Below are 25,868 nucleotides of genomic sequence, written 5' to 3'. Positions count from 1 at the left end.
TACACACATTTTTGTATATTTGTATTAGCAAAAAATTACATCACCCATTCTAAAAAGGCGTGTTTATTGTGTTTAAAGAGGCTGGTGAGAATTTACAAAGAAGGAAACAAAAGGCAGAAATATTTTTTTTTTGAAAAAGAGATCAGTAGTAATAATGATTTTAGAAATAAACAAAATAGGTAAAAGATTACTAACAATAATGAAGAAATAAATAAATAAATAAGGTATCTTTGATTATTTGCTAAAAAGATAAATATATATACCAATTAAAGAGATGTCCTACCTTACAAAATAAATAAATAAGGTATCTTTGAATATTTACTTAAAAAAAAAAGAAGATAAATGTAAATAACAGTTAAAAAAGATGTGTTATCGATTATTTTTTTTATTATATTTAACTTTAATAGTTTATAAATATATAAATTCGTGATATTTAACTTCACGTTACGTTATTTATTCTAGAAAGAACTCTTCGCAATCCAGATACCCTACCACCCCTGGGCTCTCTTCTTCTTTTTCCTTTTCATTCTCCACTATATAAGTGCCCCACCACCCAACATTTACTCCACTCACGCTTTTTCGTCTTCACTATTCTCCATTGAAAAACTCAAAACAAGTTTTCGCTGAGAGAGGAATCAGTCGGAAGAAGGTGGTGAATTTGTCAAATCGGAGAAGGAGAATAGTGAAGCTCTGTATGTCAGAGGATTACTACTACTACTATTACAGTAACAAGTACTACGGCGGTTACGGTGAACTTACCAATCCATTACAATGGCCTCAGCTCAGGAAAAGACGACGGTTTCTGCCCCTTCACGAAATGCTTCCGCCGCTTCTGAAACTGAATGGACTGCTGGTGGAACCGTAGCTGATGTTTCTGATCTTTCATCCACCAGATCGGCTAGTTCTGCTGCTCCCTCTACTTTGACGGCTGTGATTGACTCTATTGATCGTCCTTCTGCGCAAAATCAGCAGCCTGCTGTGAAAGGTATATTTGCTTTCATGATTTGAATTGTTATTTTGTTGCTCTGTATTTACATGCAGAACTGAAATATCTCGAATCTCGATCGTACCGCCTTGTTTTTGGCTATTCGTAAGATGACTGCTGTTGAAAAATGTTAATTCGTGTTGCTAATAGGTTAAACTTTGAGAGAAAGCGTGTGAAAATACGCATGACTTATCAAGCTAATTTTGTTTCTTTGTGCGGAGCCGTATTTTAGTGGTTTACCTTCTTTCTTCTCATCAGTATGTAAAACTTGCATCCTTCACCTTGATTGCCAATTCACCTTTACTAAATCTGGAGAGAAGAGATAAACGGCATAAAAATGGTGAAAAATCGAGACTGATTTTGTTTATTTGTCACTTTTTCCTTTTGTAAATCACAACTTTTACTCGTGTTTTGTTCCCAGGCAAGGGATATCCTCCGCTCGCCGTCTTCCTCTTTGTGTCAGTCACGAGTTCATTGTTTTTTCTTTTTTTGTTTGACAAGTTCTGGAAAAAGTTTTCTAAGCAATATTTTAGAAAAAAAAAAGCGTGTAAAAGAAAAACATTTTTCGACGGTTGAAATGTTCTTAAAGTTTGTGCTTTCCAGCTGGAAGATGACTTCGCTTTTCATTTCAGGAAGTGTCTCAATACATTTTGTTCCTCCAATAATTTTGAATTTCCCAGAGGTTCTCAGAGCCAAATGCCTAAAAAATCTTATGGTATTGTGGTTTATACATATGAAATTATTATTATTCTTATATGTTGCAGTGGAGTGTGTTTTAATGTAAGCCTTCTCCATTTTCCTTAAATCATTTAATCACAATTTAAGCAACAACATACTCAACAAGAGTGGTGTGGGAAGGGTAGGATGTACACATGCCTTACCCATGGGGTGGAGAGGTGGTTTCCAATAGACTCTCAACTCAATCACAACTTAAAGCACCAGACAATATTTTATACTGCTGAAGTCTAGTCTAGCACCAAAGTGGTCAGGACTTGGAAGCCAAACCTATAGAACAAATTTGATTACATAATTACAAAATTTGAGAGTTGAAATAAATCCAAGGTTTGGCCAGAATGCACTGTAGATACTTGGGCAGTTCAGTCAGAGCTCGAGAGTTTAGATTTCCAAATAATCTACGGTTTGGCTGCAAAGTGTTTTAGGTATCTGGACCGTTAGTCTTAGTCATCAACTTGGAATGACAAGTTTATATCAAGAGTTGGTGTGCAAGGAACGTTGAGAAAATTTGTGGCTCATTCACGAACAATTGTTCAAATTTGATGTTGACAGGACTGCCTACCTTATTGAGGGCTCAAACTCACCATCCTTTGGACCCCTTAACTGCTGCTGAAATTTCTGTGGCCGTGGCAACTGTCAGGGCAGCTGGAAGCACTCCCGAGGTCATTATTTATTCTATGCATATGGATGTTTTTTGTTTCTATTCTCTTATTATCAATATTTATCAGTGTACTTCGATGTTTAGGTGAGAGATAGCATGCGCTTTGTTGAGGTTGTTTTGGTGGAACCAGATAAGAGTGTGGTTGCTTTAGCTGATGCATACTTCTTTCCTCCTTTTCAACCATCTTTATTGCCGAGAACAAAAGGTGGGCCTGTAATTCCCAGTAAACTTCCTCCAAGGAAAGCTAAACTGATTGTTTATAACAAGAAATCAAATGAGACCAGCATATGGATTGTTGAGCTCTCACAGGTTCATGCTGTCACTCGAGGAGGCCACCACCGTGGCAAAGTCATTTCATCTAAAGTCGTGCCCGATATACAGCCACCAATGGTAGGTGCCTATGTTAACTTATAAGTTGAATATCATGTTGAAAATTTTAAGAATTTTTGCTAGGTGATTTTACCAGGGTCTTGATTAACATTGCCACCAATTATTTCCACTAAATTGGGCCTGAGTGAATTATCAAGAGCTATAAGAAAGCTATTTTGATGTTTGGAGTACTTTTATGCTTGTGTTTACTTGTGACCAAAAAGCCACAATAGTGGCTTCAGTAGTTGTGTGCTCTACATACTTGTGGCTTTTCTTTTTTCTCCAGTGGAAGAATGGAAGAAATACAGTTATAATGTTTGGTCACACAAGAATTAGAACCCTGTTTTACTGCTGCGCCCAAAAGAGAAATGTCATCTGTTAACTGTATTGCAGGATGCTGTTGAATATGCTGAATGCGAAGCCGTGGTGAAGGATTTCCCTCCTTTTCGTGATGCAATGAAGAAGAGAGGAATAGATGATATGGATCTTGTGATGGTCGATGCCTGGTTGGTTGCTCTGTTCTTTAAATCTCTCTGTAAACAGCATTGCATGTGATCTCTTACTATATTATATAGCATTGTTTATAGTATGGCTTAGATATAATAACACTCCTAGTTATTCAGGTGTGCCGGTTACTTCAGTGATGCTGATGCACCTAACCGCCGTCTAGGAAAACCTCTTATCTTTTGTAGAACTGAGAGTGACTGTCCTATGGAAAATGGCTATGCTCGCCCAGTTGAAGGAATTCATATAGTTGTTGATATGCAGAATATGGTTGTGATAGAGTTTGAAGATCGTAAAGTGGTTCCATTACCACCGGCTGATCCATTGAGAAATTACACTGCCGGTGAAACGAGAGGAGGAGTTGACCGAAGTGATGTTAAACCTCTTCTTATTGTTCAACCTGAAGGTCCTAGCTTCCGTGTCAATGGACACTTTGTTGAATGGCAGAAGGTACTTTTTTTTTTTAACAATATATCATTTTTCTGTTTTTCTGTGGATGATTTAATTACTTCTATACCAATTATTATTATACTATGCAGTGGAACTTTCGTATTGGTTTTACCCCCAGGGAGGGCCTGGTTATCTATTCTGTTGCGTATATTGATGGTAGCAGAGGCCGTAGACCTGTTGCTCATAGACTGAGCTTCATTGAAATGGTTGTGCCCTATGGGGATCCAAATGAGCCACATTACAGAAAAAATGCTTTTGATGCAGGGGAAGATGGGCTTGGTAAAAATGCACATTCCTTAAAAAAGGTCAGGAAATATCTTATTGGCATTGTGAAATGCATCTTCCATGTATAATATTCAGTGAAATTAACTTTGCGATCACATATGAGTGCTCACTTTTATTGCAGGGTTGTGATTGCTTAGGTTACATTAAATATTTCGATGCGCATTTTACAAATTTCACTGGCGGTGTTGAGACAATTGAAAATTGTGTCTGCTTACACGAGGAGGATCATGGAATCTTATGGAAGCATCAAGATTGGAGAACTGGTTTAGCTGAAGTACGACGCTCCCGACGGTTAACTGTGTCTTTCATCTGTACCGTGGCAAACTATGAATATGGATTTTACTGGCATTTTTATCAGGTGGTTTACCCTTCTATAAATAAGAGCTAAATTGTTGGTTTCATTGGTTGCATAATCTCTTCCCGATGTCATGTGATTTACTTGTTTTAGCTAAATTAAGCTGGTGGTGCTTCAATTTGTAGCATTGTTTGCTTTTAATTTGAGCATGCATTTCCATGTTTCTAGACTGTACATTCATCACTTCAGTAAGGCAGGAGTTCCACTTTAAATCACATTAGTAGTCTGTAGTTCCTTTATAGAGGAGAAAATGTGGAGCTATTTTGTCCATATGGATTTTTAGATTTGGATATTCAAACATCAATTTCTTATTTCTCATCACAGGATGGGAAGATCGAGGCTGAGGTCAAGCTGACTGGAATTCTCAGCTTAGGTGCTCTTCTACCAGGGGAAGTTCGAAAATATGGAACAACTATTGCACCTGGCTTGTATGCACCTGTACATCAGCACTTCTTTGTGGCTCGCATGGATATGGCTGTTGATTGCAAATCCGGGGAATCACATAATCAGGTATGCCCTCACATTAGTCTTCCCAAAAGCCCTTGTGAATCCTGCGCCCGACTTTTCTGATATTCCTTTTATTTTTATTTTTTTCACCAAAGAGGAGGTTTTTGGAACCTTGTGGGGATTATAACCTAAATATTTTCTTTTCTTCTCTGCAACTTCCTTTTCTCCTTCCAGATCCTTCTGGTTATTTCTCCCACATGTCTTTTGTTCAATTCCTTAAACATACTGTGATGGTGTATCACGGGGGCTGGATCCTCTAATGTCATTTCTAGGAACCGTGTATCATTTCTCCAGTATGCAACACATTTAGCTTCAACCATAGGTTTCTTTTTTAATTCATCTCTATCTTGCTAGTAACCTTTTTGCTTGAATGCTATATGTTTCTTGTTGTTAGAGACCTGATAAAATTGGAAAAGTTCATGAAACATCCAAATTATGTTTGGACTGGAAGTCTGAAATGCTGTTTGACTGGTATTTCTACATCAGAGATTGACCGACCACTTGAACCAGTTCATGTATTGATGACTTGGGGCAATGAAAAGGAAATCAATTATTAAGACTAAATTTAGCTATTTGTTCATGAGTAGTACATTCAGGATTTATGTATGGGTTTCTGATATAATTTGCCGAAGTATAACACACTAATTTTCATTGCTGGGGACAAAATAATATCCTCCTTGTTTATCCTACTTTCGGTATATGAACTTTATATGTTTATTTCATGTGAAATCTGATCCTAAAGTTTATTGTATTAGGTGGTTGAAGTAAACGCTAGAGTTGAACCACCAGGAGAAAATAATGTTCATAATAATGCATTTTATGCTGAAGAAAGATTGCTTAGAACTGAACTGGAAGCAATGCGTGATTGTAATCCTTTAACTGCACGCCATTGGATTGTAAGTTTCCTCATCTCTTATTGGAGCTTTTCTATCAAAGGATATAGTAAAGTTTATATATGGGTTATGTAATGCTTTTACATAAATGCTCAAAGCTTCTATGCTCTGCCTAAACAGTAAATAATATAATGGTATGAACTTTTTGTTTGATGATGTACTGTATTCCTCTATCCTTCTATCAAAACTGAAGGCAGAAGCTGTATCGTGGCTATTCTCTTAGCTCAAATTCTGCGGTCTTAAATAATGGCAATAGTAGTACATTTTGCAAATCTGCCACAGTTGATGTTTATTTAATTTGTCAATTATGGTAGTTGTGAATCCAGCACATGTTTTTTTTTGTGTTATTCGGCTGTTCCATCATGTGTATCTGAAGTTGTCTATTTTAAGTTATTGTCACTGTCTTATACGATCCCAGCTTGTTTGGGACTGCTAAAGCTGTTGTTATTGTCAGTCTTGTGTATTTGTTTACCCCTCTGTTGTGTTATGGTGATTAGTTTGGCTTTTACTTGGACATGATGGTTAGATGGTATTTTCTTTCTTCAATATACAGATCCGGAACACAAGAACAGTCAATCGCACTGGGCAGTTAACTGGTTATAAGCTAGTACCAGGTTCAAATTGTCTGCCACTAGCTGGTTCAGAGGCAAAATTCTTGAGGAGAGCTGCCTTCTTAAAGCATAATCTTTGGGTCACCCCTTACTCTCGTGAAGAGATGTTTCCTGGAGGAGAGTTTCCAAATCAAAATCCCCGTGTTGGTGAAGGTTTGGCTACTTGGGTTCAGCAGAATCGATCCCTAGAAGAAACGCAAATAGTTCTTTGGTTAGTCCATTCTCAATACAGATTAGATTTCTTATGGCGACAAAAAAGTATACTAATTACTCATTTTTTCTTGTGTCTTGGCCATTCTCATCTGTTATTTCAAGGGTTATCATCTAAAGTAGTGGTGGCGAATATGCGGGTTGGGTCATATTTGGGCGGGTTGAAAATGGGTAATAACTCAACCTGCCCATATTGTGTGGGTAAAAATGGATTGGGTAACAAATGGGATGGGTAAAATACAAGTTTGCCCTTACTTTCAGGAGTAAATAGTACTCTACTTATGTGGAGAAAATTTTATAGTCTTTTTTTGGATGAAAAATGTTAAAATACTTTGGTTAGTTTTATTATATCATAAAAGTAAAAAAAAAGTACGACTTTTTTTTTGGTAAGTAAAATTTTATTTACCAAGTAAACGTTACAAAACAAGAAAATTAGCTGGTATGGACATAAGCTCCATCCTTGCTAAACCAACTTCCATATCTACTAGCTATTCCTATGGGTAGTTATTCAAATTGCATAATCTAGTAGCTATTCTAGGATACCTTATACCTCTCCCATGGATATCTTGAATTATCCTTCTGATCAAGCATCCTGCTGCCTGATGTTTTTGTTGAAATATACTAGCATTACGCTCTAACCAAATATGATAAATGGTGCTTGCCATTGCCATTCTATACACAAGTGTCCTACTGCTTCCTCCTTTCATGTATTTCACTGCCCATTATATTTCATTAATCCAATTCATTGCACTTCTTGTTATGCCTTGCCACTGCAGTATACCCCTCCACACCTCTTCTGCATGCACATTGGAAGAAAATATGATCATGATCTTCATCCATTTGTTGACATAAGGGACAAGTTAATACTTGTAGAATTCCCCATTTTGCCAATCTATCCTTTGTTGCAAGTCTACCATTTACTGCTGGATTCATGATGAATAGCCAAAACATCAGCAAATCATCAGCAAAACTCAACTGCACTATTTTTTGTTCTTTGCTCCTAGGATGGTAGTGAAACTCAGGCTTTCCCTGCAGAGTCTTTAAAATTCTGGTCAGATAATCCATGGCTAGCACAAACAAATAAGGAGACATTGGATCTCCTTGCTTTACTCCCCTCTTTGCCTTAAAAGGTTTTGTGTTATGTCTATTTACCTGGATGGAATAGGTGACTGGTGACACATTGCATGATCCATTTTATGACTTTAGATGGCATTTGAACTTCTTCCAATATTTGCTCCAAGAATGTCCATTCCAAGGAATCATATGCTTTCCTCAATATAACATTATCATTCAAAGCCCTCCCTGGCACAAAAGCTGACTGATTTGGTTCCACTAATGTTTCCATAACAGGTTTTAGTTTGGCAGTGATTACTTTAGCTATGATTTTATATAATGTTGAGCAACATGATATAGGTCTGTACTCACTGATTTTGGTTGGATTCTGCACCTTAGGAAATGAGGGTCACATTTGTACAATTGATTGCCTTGTACAGTTCCCCTGTATCAAAGAAATTTAGTACAGCATTAACTGTCTCCTCTCCCTCCACTGGCCAAGCCTGCTTGAAAAATACAGCATTAAGTCCATCCCTACCTGGGGCTTTGAGATTATTTATTCCCTGCAAAGCAAATTCCACTTTCTTTCTTGTGACTGGAGCTGTTAATTTCAATTGTTGTTCCTATTAATCTTACTTTTTAATATTGAAAAAAATTCATGTAATAACAAGGGGTAAATATTTTTGATTTCAAAGTAAAAGAATATTTGTATTTTAGGATTAAAACGTATTTAATGCATTTTAATCAGTGTCTTACTTTACACTATTGTTTGTTATCCAATATAAAATTTTAAAAATTAATTATAATTAACAATGAAATGTACATTTAATAGATATAATTTTTTGGAGGGTCAAAGACTTCACCTTTTCAATTATAGAGAGGAATGATTAGTTGGAAGCTTGACCTATTTGGTGTTTACCCATGAAAACCTATATTTTGATGGGTTGAATATGTGTTTAAACCCAATTTTATCGAAGTAAAAAATTACTCTAACTCATTAGAATATGAGATGATTGGACGAGTTACCAAAATATGAGCTCAATTTGCCGGCAGTAATAGAAAGAACTTCACAAAGAGGAGATACACAAAAGAGCAACCATTGGAGTGAAAATATGTTATTGACATTCACTAAAGGGGTTGGGAAGAGGGGAAGGGAGGGTTCAGTGGAATGATGAAAAAATGGATAAAAGAGCAATTAGTACAGCTTAAATTGAAACGGAACATTATGGCTATCAAGCTTGTTAAATATTTCTAATTATGCTGTAAGGGGATGCTGACCAAGTTTTCTAAATTTTCAGGTATATTTTTGGACTTATACATGTTCCACGGCTAGAAGACTGGCCTGTCATGCCAGTGGAACACATTGGTTTTATGCTCCAGGTATAGTAAATGGGCTTTGACTTTTTTCTTTCTTGATCGGCAGTGTCATCCCACATATACAGTAGAAATCCTTATTCACTGGTAAAACACGTGCCCAGTTAAGCATATCCATCAACAGGTGTTTAGCATTATCTAATTCTCACCCATTTACTTTTCACAATGGATTGGGGCTGGGAGAGCTGAGGCTTTGTTCTAGTGGGAGTGACATGATCACAACATGTGATGTGTGGGTTAGTGGGACATCATGGATTTGAACCTTGCTGAAGCTGTAGTCTTATATTTAAGTGTAAGTCAGTAGAGGAGGATCCTCTATATGCTGGATTTCTAGCTTGTTCCCCACAAGTCCTCGGATAACTGGGGCTGAGAATAGGTTGGGCTGTGTTTCTTGTGACACTACTAGCACTCGACGCGGCATTTGTTCCATATCTTTACAGCTTTGTGTTTATGTTGGTGAAATTTTTCTGGACTTGTGTATCTATCTGCATTTGAGTTGATAGGTTGGCTCCCACCTTCAAGTTTTTTTTTTTGTCTTCTCTCGAAGCAAAAGAATTTCTTTTCCGAGGATATGGTGATATCCATCATTGTGAAACACCTACAACGGTTTTTGTAAATTCTATGCTCCACATGACTATGTTAATTCTGTTGTTGATAAATGTTGTTTATGATGCAGCCTCATGGGTTCTTCAATTGCTCCCCAGCTGTTGATGTTCCTCCCAGCATGTCTGACTCAGATATTAAGGAAAACGGGACAGTGGCAAAGTCTTGCCACAATGATGGTGTAATGTCTAAGCTTTGATAGATTCAATCTAGTTTTGTCTTCAGGGATCGTGATGCAGAAATTGCTTTCTTATCTTTGTATTTGGATTGAATAAACGATTTCTTGTGAACATAAACATTCGACTGCAAGTTTGCATATTATTGTTCTATGGTGTCTGAATTTGTCTTGTTTTGTGCTAAAGTAAATTAAATACTCCCAACTGCAATCTGAAGAATTCGTGCTGTCACGAGGAAGAAACTTGAGATATTTCCCCTGCTGCTATCTCTTTTTAATTCATCATAATTTTTCTCTCAGCTACCAACTATGCACATATTGCACGTCAATGTGCTTGGTTCTTCCATGGAATGACAATTGCAGATATGTTATGACAAAAACCCTTTTAATGTATAAGTAAAAATTCTGAAACTATACCCTATACAGCAAAGCTTATTGTGGTTTAAACCTATACTGCACTTCATCTATATTTTTAGAATGAAGTATTGCAGACTATGCTAAGCAAGACTCGGTCGTTTAAAGGCATATTCAAACAATTGCCGAAAAATAGTAGCGGCTGATAACCGCAAATACATCATAACAAACAAGTTTTTCATTTTAGTGGTTCATCGTCTGCTTATATAAGCTTTTACAAGCACAGAAGTTAAAAACCTAAAATAATCTCGCTCCATTTCGACGGACATTAGACCTGATAAACCAAGACATTAAACTAATACAAAAACTTATCATCACAACTTTGGTGGGTCAAAATCCATAATTAGAATAAGCAACACATTTATTCAATCCAAACTGAAAAGGTGTTAAACAATCTAATCAGTCCAGAGTCACCCCCACCCCTCTCTGTAATAAAGTTCAACGTCTAACGGTGTCTGAGAAGAAAAACAAAAGGTATATGACACAGTTTGAGATGAAAAACCACTAACATAAAAATAGAGTTAATAATTACAAAATCAGATGAGACAATTCTCGCAGACACAAAAAGGACTGATGAATATGATAAATCATTTCAAGACTTGTTTGCCTTTCGTGACAGATTCTGGACAAGTACTTGTGGATTCTTGTTCCAAAGTAATGTCAAAGACACTGCGTTTGGGTCCTCTGTTGTTTCTTAGACTCTCAAAATATTTCTGAGCGTGGCTCGTAATTTGCGTTGGCGTCCTACTTTGCACAAACTCCTTCGAAACTCTAGTCCAATTTCTTCCAACTTTCTCCATTCCAATCAAGAAGGCTTCGTGTTCCTCTTCAGTCCATTTTCCTTCCTGCTTCCTTGATAGTAAATTCACTGAATCCCCATTATTAGAAACATTTGGAACACTGTAACTGATTGGCATTGGTGAAAGTGGTCTCTCTTCATTCGAATCTTCTTTCCCTGAAGTAGGCGATGACGAGTCAACATTACTTGTTGATTTCGCTGCTTTGTCATTCTTAGCCTTCTGCCATGCAAAATATTTCTGAGCATGACTGGAAATTTGTGTTCTCGTTCTGCTTGGCACAAACTGTTTAGCGATTTCACTCCAATTTCCTGTTCCTAGTTCCTCCAATCCACACAAGAACGCCCGATGTTCCTCTTCACTCCATCTTTTTCCTTTCTTTTGTGATACTGATACCGAATCCTCATTTTCATCATTATTGATCGTAACACCAAATAGTTTAAAACTACCATTGCTATCCCCCATTCCCTTTATTTGCACTTTTTTTTAACAAAGTATGAGCATTGGGAAATCCAAATTAGAAAACTAAGGAGTAGGAAAGTAAAATTGTAGTTCAAGAAAACAGAGTGCGCGCTTTCTAAATAGTAAAGAAAATCGAAGAGGTGGGACTTTTCAAAAGAGTTGTGACTTTTTGGAAGTACACTGACTTTTATGACTTTTCCGAAAAGTTATGATTTTTCCAAAAGGACGTGACTTTTGTACGATAAACATATGTTCATAGTACCTTTTATTGTGTATAAATTATAAATAAATATAGGGTTCCTCATAGTATTTTCTTCTGAACAAACAAATTCTAGTGTACTTTAGTGCTATTGATTGGTTTGATTCAGTCTCCTTGTGGTTATTACGGAATTAATTCATCAACAATCAATATGATAGAAATAGGAATTTCTGCATCAATCACAAGCAGAGCAAATCGCACATTTCTAGCGTCAACACCATAACATAATGCAATGGTATTTTATGTTATACCGCCACACCAAATTAATAGTTCTATTGGGAACTAATACAGTAAAAATGTTGATCATTATAATGTTTAGTTAATTAGTTTGTATAGTGTAACAAGCCAACAAAACTGCAGCGTTGAAAAGCATACTCTAAAGCATCTGGCTACACACTTAAGTACGTTAAGGTGGGAAAATTAATCCTCATCGATTTTTTTTAAATGGCTAATTTCAATAATTGATAAGTTATTGAGCTAAGTGCGACAGACTATCCTTTTGAAGGATAAAAATTTGGGTCTCATTAGTATATTATTATTGCAACCAGAAAATGTAGTGCTATTGATTGATGCCTCTACTGAAAAATTTGGGTCTCATTAGTATATTGGTATTACTCTTTTTTTTTTGCAAATGGCAAGCAATATCTTTTAATTATTATTATTATTATTATTTATACAAGTAGTGTGATAGCCGTTAACTCGTTTTCCTATTCCTAATCCGTTTGGGGTCTGTTAAACACAATAACGAAACCGTGTATTCATGAACCAAATAAGGAAATAACTTTGAGAAAATGTTATTTATGCATCGATTAAAAAAAAAGTCAAATCGATTTTAGAAATTTGATTATTTTTTTTTAAAAAATGACATGGACAAATCATCATTTGCCACATGGAAAAAATGGGTTTGTAAAATAGGATGATTTTCCGTTAATCCATAATAATAACATGGATTCATTTTTTTTTCTTTTTCTTTTCTTTTATAGATTTCTTTTAACAAAGTATGAGCATTGGGAAATCCAAATTAGACAACTAAGGAGTAGGAAATTAAAATTGTAGTACAAGAAAATAGAGTGTGCTTTCTAAATTTTATGAAAGAAAATCAAAGAGGTGTGACTTGTTAAAGGATTGTGATTTTTTTGGAAGGATAGTGATTTTTATGGAAAGTTATGACTTTTTCGAATTTTTGTGATTTTTTTAAAGGATTGTGATTTTTTTGGAAGGATAGTGATTTTTACGGAAAGTTATGACTTTTTCGAATCTTTGTGATTTTTTTAAAAGATTGTAACTTTACCAATAAAGTACAATAAGCATATAAAATGTTCGCAGTAACTGATTATAAATTATAAAAAATTATAAATAAAGGTTCCTCAATGTTTCTGAATGTCTTTTCTTTTGCACAAATATATTCTAGTGTACTTTAGTGTCATTGATTGATTTACTGCCAACATTGTTTTAGGATTCGATTAATTGACTATCTAAACTTTCAATAGTCTGATTGAGTTCTTTCAAGCGCAGCAAAATTCAGACAATTTCAATTCTTTCGACAATTACCGAAAAATAGTAGCTGATGATGTTTGGTTTTTTGTTTGAACTTTTATGGATTTGTTTTGTCAAAATGTAGTTGTATAACAATTATCCAACTATTCATAAGAGGTAATCTCTCCTAAGTTAAAGAACTTCTCTTTTTCTTTAAAATCAGAATGACTCGCAGCTGCTTCAATTTATGTCACAACCTCTGCTTTTCGAGGTGATCACTCTGTGGTGAGCACTTTGTGCACACTGGGTAAACCTCCATTGTGTAATAGCCTGCAAATCACACGGGGACGTAAATCGCACTAGACTCTGTTCTCTTCGTTGTCTCCTTTTTCTTCATATATAGGAATTTGTTGCATTTTAGCCTAGGATATTTCAGAAATAATCTACCTCCACATTTTGTGGTTAGGTTTGTGTGTATTCTACCTCTTCAGACATCAGTCATGAGATTTCACTAGATATATTGTTGTCTTCTAGGAGATACTTTTATGAAAAATTATAAACGTAGATAAATTTTTATTATGTCTTTGCTTAAAATTAATAAATACTTTTTTCAAAAATATTTACCGTTTGAAACTCATAAATAGGAAAATGAATACAAATTATTTAGATATACCAACTATTTGTAATAATTTTCTTACACTTTTATTTATGATAAGAATTAAGAAGAAGTTGTCGCCTGCTGGATTGTAAGTGACCCTCACTTCCAATCCTAACAAAAATGTAGAAACTCCTAGGGAAGGTTAAAAGAAAGGTTATTCCTAATTTTATTTAAGTAATTATCTTTAATATACTTTATTACCAACATGAGTTGTGGTGCATTTGTGAGACTAGTGCTTCACTCTTAACCAGATGGAACTTGACGCGATGATCCTTGTCCATCGTTAAATTCCTAACTAGTACTAATTCGGGAGAACAAGTTGCAGTAAGTAGACATTCATTTGGATAAATTTGGATATTGATCAATATTATTACAATGAAAATGTAGTGCTATTGATTGATACCACAAGTGACAAATACAAAATAGTTACATCATGAGAGACAAACATAAAGCCGTTAACTTGTACATTACTGAAAAGATTCAAAATTGGGTAAATGTTGTGTGTTGAAATAGCTAGAGAGATAGATCTAAATCATCCGTGGACGCAGAACTAGACTGAGACGAAGCCCCGCGGACTACTGGAGTTGCATTAGTCGATAATGACATGAAATTAAACTCATAACAGGCATAGCTTCCATTAGGAGGAAGTATGTATCTGATTGGCATTGCTGAAATTGGACTTTCTTCATTCAAAATCTCTTTGTGATCTTTCTTGTTATACGCCCTTTTCGACAACAACTCCAGACGAGTATTTGACGATTCTTCGCCCAAATCAATGTCAAAGACACTGCGCTTTTTGTGTTTGTTTACTTTGTTTTCTTTTTGTCTATCAAAATACTTTTGGGCATGACTCGCAACTTGTGTTGGTGTTCTAGTTGGCACAAACTCTTTAGCAATTCGAGTCCAATTTCCTTTTCCAACTTTATCCAATCCAATCAAGAACGCTCTCTGTTCATCTTCACTCCATCTTCCTCCCTTACTACTACGACGACTACTCATCCCTCTCGTTGATTCTTCAACGTTGTTCACATGAATTTCAGCGCCAAACAATTTGATGCTCTTTGCCATAACTACTGTTTTTAGAATGAGTAAAAAGTGCAATATCTTCCAATTCTTTATATAACTAGTACTGTGATAGCCGTTAACTCGCTTTCCTATTCCTAATAGGTTAACACAATAAGGAAACCGTGTATTCATGAGACAAATAAGGAAATAAATACATTATTACAACTTTAAAACTACTATTAAGGTAAACAATTCAAGAAACAAAAGTATAGCTTTACTCAAAATAGACCAGTACTAATTAATTAAGGGAAAAACTTATATTTCCTAATTTTTCAATACCATTTGTCGAAAAAATTATGTTGTATATATTATGTCGAATTCTTAAAACTTAGGATTTGGGTAAGTTCTTTTAGTTTCTTTTTAGTAGATTTGATGTGTTTTATTGTTGGTTTCCTAGTAAAATAGGGTACGATAGCTAAGTGTAGAAAAGTAGAACTGTTCAGTCACCTTTTTGGATTTATGAGGATAGTCTATGAGTCATGGTTTTAAGTGTGTCTATCTAAATTAAGAAGTTTTGGGTTCCAACCCCTAAATACCATAATTTTTTTTTTTGTTTTATTTTGACAATCACACGCCATTATAAATTTGTAGCTTCCGCCACTCTAGGCTCCTAGTTCAAACCACGGCTCATAGACTATCCTCATGAATCCAAAGGGTGACTGAAAAATTCTACTTCTCTACACTTAGCTACTGAATCCTATCTTAATAACAAATCAACTATAAAACACATCAAATTTACTAAAAAGAAGCTAAAGAACTTACTCAAATCCCTTATATGTGTAAAGTTACTAATCAAAACGAATAAGAAGTTGTTTGAGATTTCCTTGAGAGGAGATTATATTAAAGCCTAGAATTTTATTAATAAAAGAAGCCACATAAGGGTAGTTTTGGAATATCAAATAAAATTTATCACTTAAATTAGTTTGGTTAAAAAAATATCAAAATAAGGGAGACGAGTGTAATATGTCATACCACAAGGGAAATTAAATAGTGTTATAAAGGCAAACTTGGAGGGAGATTTCTGAAATTATCCATATATATAATTACATTTTTTTTTTAAAATTTTAGAGTCAGATTTTATTATTCTAAACTTTATATTATATGTTTTTCATTAAAAGTTTACGTTGTTTACATTCTTACTTCATATGTTATAATTATTCAATTTATATTTATCATTTTAAATAATAAGGTCTCTAAAATTTGACTTTAAAGCCCCCAAACTTATAGAGACGCCTTGAAATTGACACTATATATGCATCGACAAGAGGAGAGCTTCAAATTTTTTCACTGATAGCACTATCCATGATATATCTTTGCAGAATTTGTTTGCACGAATTTATAATCGTCCAATGATTCCACAAATTACAATGTATAAAGTTTTATACATTGTAATTTGTATAATAAGATTTGTATTTGTACAATTTTAAGTGTATAGGACGAAAATATATGCATTTTATTTGTATCTACATTTTTCTCCCGCTCTTTGTACAAACACAAACATATTTTATAACGAAAAATATATAATGACTAATTGTATACCGAAAATGGCTACTTGTATACCGAATCAAATGGAAAAAAAGAAGAAGATGTTTGCTGCAAATTACAATTAAAATAAACTATGACTATAACATTTAAATTTAAATTAATTGCTTGCTATTTAATACAATTTCCCTATTTAAAATAGATTAATACACATACTTTTTATTCTCTGCCTTATATTTAAAATTTTCTCAAATACATATAATTTTTGAAGTTCCTTTGTCTTATATAAAAAAAAATTTCTCAAACTTATTAATATTATTATTATTGTTATTATTTATTATTATTATTATTATTGATTTTATTTATTCCTTATATTAAACTATATAGTTACGTAAATACATGCAAATAATAGCTTAATTGTTTGGTAGTGATTTGTTTGTTTCTATTGATTAGGAGTTAAATATGTTATTTCCAGGTCTTTAGGCTACAAGAATGGTGGAGTTGTTTAGATCAGAATAATTAGGAGTAATTTATGTGTTCTGTTATTAATAACTTTTATCTATTTAAAAACTTGTTGAGAAATAAAAAAAAACACTTCCACTTGAAGATTATTTCCCTTTGATTAATGTCACCATAAAGGAGATGAATTCCTCTGTAATAGATAAATTATTTTTCGACGAACCATTTCGAGAAATATGCTTACCTCAACCACTTAGAGTACCTTTTTTAGTTCCACCAAATGATTTCTTTGCGGGATTGAGTGGCTTGATTCGAAATCTAGAGCTCGGCCACTCAATGGCAAAATGATAGAAAATCATATTGACACTTATTATGGTGAACATCATTTCAATATGTTTACTCACTACTCGGACAGTGAAAATCATTCCAATGTATTGAATTCAAATGAGTTCTCCATGAAATTCAATCAAACACTTCAAGAATCATATTTACCTCAATCAATGCATTCTTTAAGTGTTTGATTATATTTCTCGAGTTGAGCATTTCTAAGATGCTATCACCTCACTAATTGGATTGCCAATCTCCTCGATTTCAACACCTTCGCCAAGTTGTTGCACAACTTTCATGAATTTGGCATGAAGATCTATCCGTTTCATTTATGTTATCAATAGCATTTCCTTAATCTCATTTACGCCTTTTGTACCTCTCTTCCTCACAACTTGATTAGGAGGTTCAAAGGTTTTATCACAAGAAGATTCTAGCACAAATGCTGAACATGGGATTATTAGTCTCGTGTTCAGATTTTCGACTTGCTTCTATTAGGTGCCTATACACATTCTTATGAAACATTTCAATTCAAACGAATTCCCTATGAACTACATCAAACAATCCACCTTCTTTAGTTCAACCATATGATATATTCGCATGGTTGAATGACTGGAATCAAGATCTACAACTCAAGCATTTCAATATACTAAATTCGACATGAATAAACTTCAACATTTAGCGACAGTTGAGTTAATGTTATTGTATTCAGAGTGTTAATGATATTTATATAATTTGTTTGATTATAAATACCTTCATTATATTATTTGCACTAAATATAATAAAGTGGGTACTCGACAATTTCATTGTACTAAATTCAAGTGAGTCACCTTAGTGATGAATTTCAAATCAATCAGTTGAAACAATACAAACATGAGAAGAGAGGCTAACCTTTCGTTTATTCGTTTTATTAATAGGCAGAGCAATGAAGAACACATTGGGTGATCATCGACACTGTTTCTACTGTACACCCTATTCTTCGATTGTTTATGTTATTGAAATCTCATCGTAAGCTTCTTATGGTTCTAAATTACGTTATTTTCAAAGATGATAACTACTTAATGTCGAACACACTGGACTTTTTGTGTTTGATTCCTCTGTTCTCTTTTTGTCTATCAAAATATTTGTGGGCATGACTTGCAACTTGTATTGGTGTCCTAATTGGCACAAACTCTTTAGCAATTGGAGTACAAGAAACAAAAATTTAACTTATTAAAATTAGGGAAAAGAACTCGATATATATACTTCAACTTGGCAATTCAGGACTAATATACTAACTTATTATAAAAGTGTCTTATATATATCTTATTATTATAAAAAATAACTTACATATAGTACTTGATTACAAAAGAGAAACACATTTAACTAACACGAGTGAAAAATAATTTTAAAATTTTTTTCTTTTTTTTTTATTATTAAAAACTTTATGAAGGGGTGTATATAACCTTTCTCACACGTGATTTCTAATTTATTTCAGTGTTTTCTTAGGTAAAAATCTGAAAAATAGAAAGAAAGAAGTGTGAATGTGAAATGAGAAAAAAGTAAGAAAAAAGTTTTTTCTTTTTTAAAAAAAAAAGATTCTATATGGTCATTTTGTACTAATTGGACATTTGCTTCTCCAACTACACTTCTTACTCAATTCTATTTTTTCTACTATGTAAAATTTGCAAAAAAAAGAGTATTTAGTGAGAAAATATGACAAAAGGAATAATCCAAGAAACTATCAAATCGTTTAGCGTTGAGATAACAATGCTTCTTCCTTTGGAGAAGAATCAACAAGTAAAACGAGAGCGATGAGTAGTACTAGTACTAGTCGTAGTAGTAAGGGAAAAAGATGGAGTAAAGATGAACATAGAGCGTTCTTGATTGGTTTGGACAAACTTGAAAAAAAGGAAATTGGACTCGAATTGTTAAAGAGTTTGTGCCAACACAAGTTGCGAGTCATGCCCAGAAATATTTTGGAAGAGAAAAGAGAACTCAAACCTCACAAGTCCAGTGTCTTCTGTTGGATATCTTATGGAAAATACATTCATCAAGAGTATATATTCACACTGTATAGCTGTATTCTCCATAATTCAATAAACTGTTTTAGAGGAGCGAGAAACTAACAAAGATTCTTTAATATAAAATCCAGCACAAGAAAGAATTTTAGTGAAAGAATATTTGTATACTTCAGTACTTTTCCTCTACCAAAAAACAAGAGGTGATGACACTATATACAAGAAAAGAATAAGTCAATGTCATCGACTTATTTGTCTTTTTATTTGTTGTTAGTTTAAAGTTAGAAAACTGCAAATCTCCGTAAGAATGTCATAATGCATTAGTAACTTAAAATTGGACTAAGTGTAAATAGTTTAAAATAATTTTTCAATTTATAAGTTTCGCTTAGATGAAAACTAACTAATAAATTTTATAAGATAAGTTTTAACCAAGCTAAGTTAGTTGCCGAAAAACCATTTTTAACAGATATTTTAGGTGCTTAACACCTTCCTAAAATATAAATATGAATCTCCGAACCCCTTTAAATGTTTTCAATTGATTTTTCTATTAAATCTTTTGAAAATACATGTTTTCTTGATTTTTCTAAAAAATTAAGTGGCGACTCAAAAAGTCAAAAATTCTTGAAACAAATGTTTTTTCGATAAAAAACTATTGCTAGGTTCCTATATTTGTTGATTGGACTTGTAAATGTAGCACTTGTCAGCTTTGTATCTCTGTCTCATTTGTATAACTCCTTTAGTATTTTCAAACTCCTTTAATATTTTCAATTTTGACGGTCTAGTTTTGACGATGGTGAAACAAAAAGTTTGATTGTCTAGTTTTAACGATTGAAACAAAGTCTTTTTTGTGTTTGTAAGAATCTTTTGCAATAATCGAAATAAGGATTCGCTTCTATCTTATAAACTTAATCAGTTAATTGTTGTTTGCGTCAGAAACACCATTTATTTGAAAATGCACTTTTATTTTCTTACTTGCTTTGTTTAAGCACTTACTTACTTGGTTAGTTGCAATTCAAATGAACCACCTCTATGTATAGTTGTTGATGGAAGAACCTAGATAGGGATGAAAAGAATATTTCTAGACTTTTTTCTCTATGATATCATTCTAAAAATCTTTAATTATTTCTTTATATCTCCGGAATTTTTTAGATTTTTTTATGAAGTGTTTTGGACATTAGTTAAGTTGATGATGAATTCTCAACACAGTCCCACTATTATGCAAAGAAAAGTCGAAATGGTCTTGTGCCTCTATGAAATGACAAATTCAGTAGAAACCATAAAGAAATGATAACTTTTAAAGCAAAAAATATTATTTACAAGAAAAACTAATGTATATTTACACTTTGTACTTGAACAAGTTCAAAAGTAGCATGCTAGAGAAAATATGCTTAGGCAGCATTAAGGCTGAAAAAAATAACAAGAAGGAGACTCAATCAGTGAGACGAAGAAGGCAAAGGACGCCAATTATCAGCAAGAAGCATGGCTCTGTCGCGACAAGAAGTGGACATCTCTTGAAGTATAACATTCTTGACGTGATCAGCTGCTGTCTCACCAGCACGCGTGGCAAGCTCCAAATATACAACAGCTTTCTTCATGTTCCCTTCGGAAAATAGACTGAGTCCATGCTCAAACTGGGCTTTGCTATGCCCGCGATCAGCTGCTCTCTTCATCCATTTCCTTGCTAATTTGTGAGATTGAACTAAACCTTCTCCAACTGAGTAGCGCACTGCTATATTGTACATAGCATGTACATATCCACCTTCTGCTGCCTTTAGAAACCACCTTACCTGCATTTCACAAGCAAAGTCGTAATAGAAACAACTCAGTCATCTTTATAGAAAGTTAATACTTATAATTTTTTGTTTAACCATAATCGTGAATATAAAACTTTAGGTCCCATGGGGACAAGTTTAGGACCATTTTTTACAGTGCTGCTTCTTGAGGATAACGGTTTCAAAATTTCCAGTTTGTGTATGATAAAGAAACCCTTTATATTTCCTAACTGATAATGGTAGCTGCTCTGGAATTTATAGATTAAATCTCGATTCAATCAAATTTACTTGACAAATCAGAAGTTTAATTCCAGAACCTTGAAGTATGATATGATCTAAAATTTGAACAATGTTAATCAAAGTGATATTGTACGTCTACTACACGAAGATAATGGTTAAGCAAATAAAATTTTCATACCGCTTCACGAAGATTCCTACTCGGGCCACGATTTTTATGTAAACAAAGGGCAAGTTGGTATTGAGCTCGAACATAGCCTGCAACGGAAGCTTTGTACAGCCATTTAATAGCCTCCTCAGTGTCCGTAGGGTTAGCTGCATAGAGTCAAGAGGTCATTACTGCATTGACACACAATAACCAAAAGTAATGAAAGTTAATGCTAAAACTTGTAAAACAAATGCTTCCATATAGAACTCTGAGTGCAAATCAAAACCTTAGTTTCTGGTAGGTAGCATTGGCAAAACGGATTTGAAAAACAAGTACCCATCCATGACCCAACCGCCCAATTAAAAATGGCTGAATAATGATCAAATATCCATTTTATCCATTTGAAAAATGAATATTTGATGGATAAATATGGATTTTAAGATCCCAATCCTACCAAACCCATACAACCTACTGCAAAAAGGGACTTGCTCATCGCAACCCAAAGATTACTCGTAAGTGCTGTAAAACAAGACTTAGCATTTCATATTTTACCGTTAGTGTCGACTTCTATGTTTATTTTTTCTTTCATTTTTCATTTTTAATTAGATGTGACCATATCGGGTGCAAGTGTGTGTTGTATTTGACAATATTTGCTTCTGGTGTTACTCTTTTTGTCCTCACTACATTGGGTAAACCTAGTATTACTATACTGAAACTAATATATGTTGTCCAAACTATTGAACCGATATAAATATCAGAACTAACTGACTACCTATACCAGACAAAACTATTTAACAATAAGCACTGCAACTGCTTGTATTCTGTTTAGATACTTTATCCTTTCTCCAACTTCATTTTCGTCTTAGCTAGATCCTGAATTTAAATATATTTTCATATCTTCAGTTACTAGTGTCAAAACTTTTCTCCCCTTTGTATGTTGCCAGGCTATAGTAGTTAATTTCCTCAACTTTCACCATGTGACCAACAGCGACTTGAGCACCAAATTGTATTTTTACTACTTATTTGAGAATCTTATGTCACTACTAATCTAATATATACTTTAACAAACTACTAACTAATGGTCCATCATACTTAGTTGGCCTAAAATGGCTTGTGAACAGTGTTATCAAAAGCAAAAAGCACAAAAAAGCTCTAAGGTTAGTTGGCGCTTTAAGCACAAAGAGCAAATAAAGTGTGGATTTGAGGAAAGACGCAAATGGACAAAACATACAAAGATATATATGCTTAGTTCAAAACTAATACTCATAAGCATTAATAACAAATATGTGGACAAAGAAATTGATTGTTTTTACGAGAAAGTGAAATATCACTGGTTTAGTATCGCCTCTTCAGAAAATTCTCATTCACAAGGAGAAGTATGTCTTAGAGTCTTGATGACGACACTAAAGTGCACATTAAGCGAGGCAAAGTGATCAACACGTTTTGACCCTCGCTTTAGGGCTTAAGCGCGCTTTGATAACACTGCTTGCAAGTTATGATTATAAAAAGTCCTATCCTTTCCAGCTTTCCTATATCCCGCTATAGCTCTTTAAACTATTTTCGTCTTTTCAGTTACTATTGAAAAGTTCTTGTTTCACAACTTTCTTCCACAAGATGACAAGACCCATCCAAAGTTGGAGACTTTCCGTTTCAGAAAACACATTTCCCCCACCCCACTAACCAAAAAAAAGGAAATAGCTTCGCGAGTGTTTCTCTTTTGGATTGTTAAAGATAGGTGGCTTCTTGAGCAAAGAGTGAAATACAATATAACCATCCTTATCAAAATAGGAAGGAAGGATATTTATCCCCTTTTTTTTTACTTTTCTAAGCCATGTTCAACTCACCCATATCCGATTTAGCCCGCCATTTGTGAGCACTAATGGTGGGTGCTCTTAGCGATCACATGACTTCACATGCATATGTAGACATATAACGATTTTAAAGAAGTAGCATTTCACCATACTTGATGCATAACGGAAACAACAAAAATACTATTGGTAGAAGCAGAACCTACTCTTGTTCACAGATACAATCATCAGAGGAATCATAAAAGGAAAGGACAAATAGTCATAAAACATGCTGCCTTCAACGTTTCAGGACAAATAGACCTACAAAATTGTGCTCATTTCGACACAAAAATTTACCATCTTATTTTTACATATAAGGTATTTATTTCATTGATTGCACCAACAAGGTGCCAAATTTGTATCAACATTTACCATTACTAATATACATTATCTATACCACAAACTGCGATTCTTCCAACCACCCGATTATATTCTATGCATTAACTTCACTTTTAGAATCGTCCTGCCAATTTGATTTTTTCCACTAAAAGATTAGACTTTGTAGACTACTCGACTACGACTATAAACTACGCCAAGTATAAACAAACTTGTAATTATGTGACCTTGCTATATAATGAAGATGAATGGTAATATATCCACCAAGAGTCTACCATAAGATTCCCGGAATCTAACGACGAAACTATAGCCCTCTCGAAGGAATCTTTCAAGATGAAAAGGGCAACACTTAATCCGAATTCACAGCTAGCACACCAAGTAGAACAATTCAACTGGATGAGCAAAACTAAGAAAAAGGTACCTTGCAAGAGGCAAATCCCCAAATTACACTGACCAGCAGGATCACCAAGCGCAGCTGCTTTTCTGTAAAAAGCAATCCCTTGTTCCTTCCTCCCCATTTCCCAATAAACCAATCCAGCATCCACCATAGCCAACGTAGACCCAAGAGTCGCACCTTTAAGGAACGATTCAAGAGCCTTATTCAAATCAGGTTTCACCCCTCCACGCCCATGCTTAAACCGCTTCCCATTTTTAAGAAACAACATAGCTTCTCTTAAAGGTTTCAACCCATCACACCAAGACTTACATACTTGTGAAGCCGCACGTAAATTAGGCAAAGTGAAATTAGCTGCAATTTTCAATAGCACATCGTCAGGAAGTTGTGAAAAATCAGCGAAATCTTGATTTTTTGGATTAATTTGGAAATTATTGTTTGTGGGGTTGTTTGTTAATCTTCGATTATCATTCTTATTGACATGTTTTCCGATAAACGAAATGGCGGTGAAACGAGGACCACCGTCCGAATTACACGGCCATGTTCTTTGATTCATTTGGGATTCAGGTGAAATCGCTGCCATTGCCATTGAAATTGAAGGAAAATGATAACCAAATTTAGCACAAGATTTCGAATTTGTGAAGGCGATTGCTATTGAAATGAAAATGAAGTTTGTTCAGAAGAAGAAATGAGATGAAGGGGTTTCAGATTCTTGAAATGGAAAGAAATATAATAAGGAGAGAGACAAAGGTTGAATCTTTTTAGCACAATGTTTGGTTATAAAATAAAAACATATAATATATATAAATAATAGTACTAGTTTACATAACTCTTGAATGGTTTTATTTAACCGTTATGACTGGTTAATCGGTTAAAAATAATTATATTTACTAGTTAAATGTATAAATATATATATATTAGTAATGTTCAATATAAGTTAATCGTTCGAAGGATTAAGAAAATTATTAGAATTTTTTTCTATTTTTGTCTTTCCTTTATATGTTTAAGAGAGTTAATTATTACTTCCTCAATTTCACAAAGAATGATTTAGTTTTATTAGATATGCAGTTTAAGAAAATATAATAAATTTTATGGTTTTAAATTAAAGTTATGTCAAATGTACAAAAATTGTTATTAATCTTGTGAGCTTAAATATGTGACGTGATGAGTTGAAAGTAAAATCTTATCAAAAAAGAAAAACATTATTCTTTTTTAAACAGACAAAAAAAGAAATGAGATTATTCTTTTTTAAACAAAGAAAATAATATTTATAATTTTATGTTAAATTTTTTATTAATAAATATTTGTGATTTACTTCAAAATATAATTTAAAAATTATAAATTCAAAATATAGTAAAAAAGTATATATAATTTAAACTATAACAAAGAATATATATAAATTAATTTTGATATTATAATATATTTTGTAGAAGGTAGGGGCAGTGTAGGAGGCGTGTGAGAAGTTTTGAGTCTTTTGTTATGTCATAGAAAACGCGTATTTTGTGATGTACTCACGAAAGTGTCATGCTCATCATTTGTAGTAAGCCGTTAAATGCACATATTTGGCTTTTTCTCTATTTTCATTTTGGGAGGATCTTGTGATGGATCATCGGAATTCGAAGACAAATGAGAAATATAAGTAACGGTGGATAGATTAAGAAAGACAAAATTAAAATTGAGTATATATGAGGTAAAATGGGGGTAGTATTCAAAAGCGAGATCAATATATAATTGAACATGCAAAAAAGAGATACTTAAATGCTAAAGAGGTGAGAAGTTGGATACGGAGGGTATGAGGAGAGATAAAGATAGGTCGAAAGTATTGGATAAAGGGTATTAGACAGGATGTGACACAATTTCAATTTATCGAGGATATGATCTTAGATAGGAGGATGTAGAGGTTGCGGATTATGATAGAAGGCTGGTAGGTGGTTGAGCATTGTTTCATTTTTTAATGAGATTAGGCTT

The 25,868-nt window shown here is 33.8% G+C and overlaps 4 protein-coding genes across 4 annotated transcripts; 1 reads left to right on the top strand and 3 right to left on the bottom strand.

Moving 5' to 3' along the window:
• Nucleotides 1–537: 537 nt before the first annotated feature.
• LOC107020357 (copper methylamine oxidase-like) lies at nt 538–9,935 on the top strand. Its single transcript, XM_015220686.2, has 12 exons — nt 538–985; nt 2,273–2,382; nt 2,466–2,771; nt 3,144–3,256; nt 3,374–3,704; nt 3,794–4,009; nt 4,111–4,347; nt 4,669–4,854; nt 5,607–5,747; nt 6,298–6,566; nt 8,917–8,998; nt 9,669–9,935. Exons 1-12 carry the CDS (start codon nt 772–774, stop codon nt 9,792–9,794), a joined length of 2,331 nt encoding a protein of 776 aa, XP_015076172.1. The 5' UTR covers nt 538–771; the 3' UTR covers nt 9,795–9,935.
• An 836-nt stretch (nt 9,936–10,771) lies between these two features.
• On the bottom strand, nt 10,772–11,446 carry LOC107019250 (transcription factor DIVARICATA-like). Its single transcript, XM_015219799.1, has one exon. The coding sequence runs from the start codon at nt 11,444–11,446 to the stop codon at nt 10,772–10,774; it is 675 nt and encodes a 224-aa protein (XP_015075285.1).
• Nucleotides 11,447–14,189: 2,743 nt separating this feature from the next.
• Nucleotides 14,190–14,916, bottom strand: LOC107020212 (probable transcription factor At5g61620). The gene has a single exon (XM_015220504.1). The coding sequence runs from the start codon at nt 14,902–14,904 to the stop codon at nt 14,350–14,352; it is 555 nt and encodes a 184-aa protein (XP_015075990.1). The 5' UTR covers nt 14,905–14,916; the 3' UTR covers nt 14,190–14,349.
• Nucleotides 14,917–20,434: 5,518 nt separating this feature from the next.
• On the bottom strand, nt 20,435–24,662 carry LOC107019035 (F-box protein At1g70590-like). Its single transcript, XM_015219624.2, has 3 exons — nt 23,928–24,662; nt 21,357–21,490; nt 20,435–20,953 (listed from the first exon to the last, which is right to left on the bottom strand). The coding sequence occupies exons 1-3, from the start codon at nt 24,487–24,489 to the stop codon at nt 20,600–20,602; spliced, it is 1,050 nt and encodes a 349-aa protein (XP_015075110.1). The 5' UTR covers nt 24,490–24,662; the 3' UTR covers nt 20,435–20,599.
• Nucleotides 24,663–25,868: the final 1,206 nt, after the last annotated feature.

This window comes from Solanum pennellii, chromosome 5 (genome assembly GCF_001406875.1).
Source record: "Solanum pennellii chromosome 5, SPENNV200".
NCBI lineage: Eukaryota > Viridiplantae > Streptophyta > Magnoliopsida > Solanales > Solanaceae > Solanum > Solanum pennellii.
Note: the sequence above shows the minus strand (reverse complement) of the source record. Positions and strands in the feature narration are given on the sequence as shown.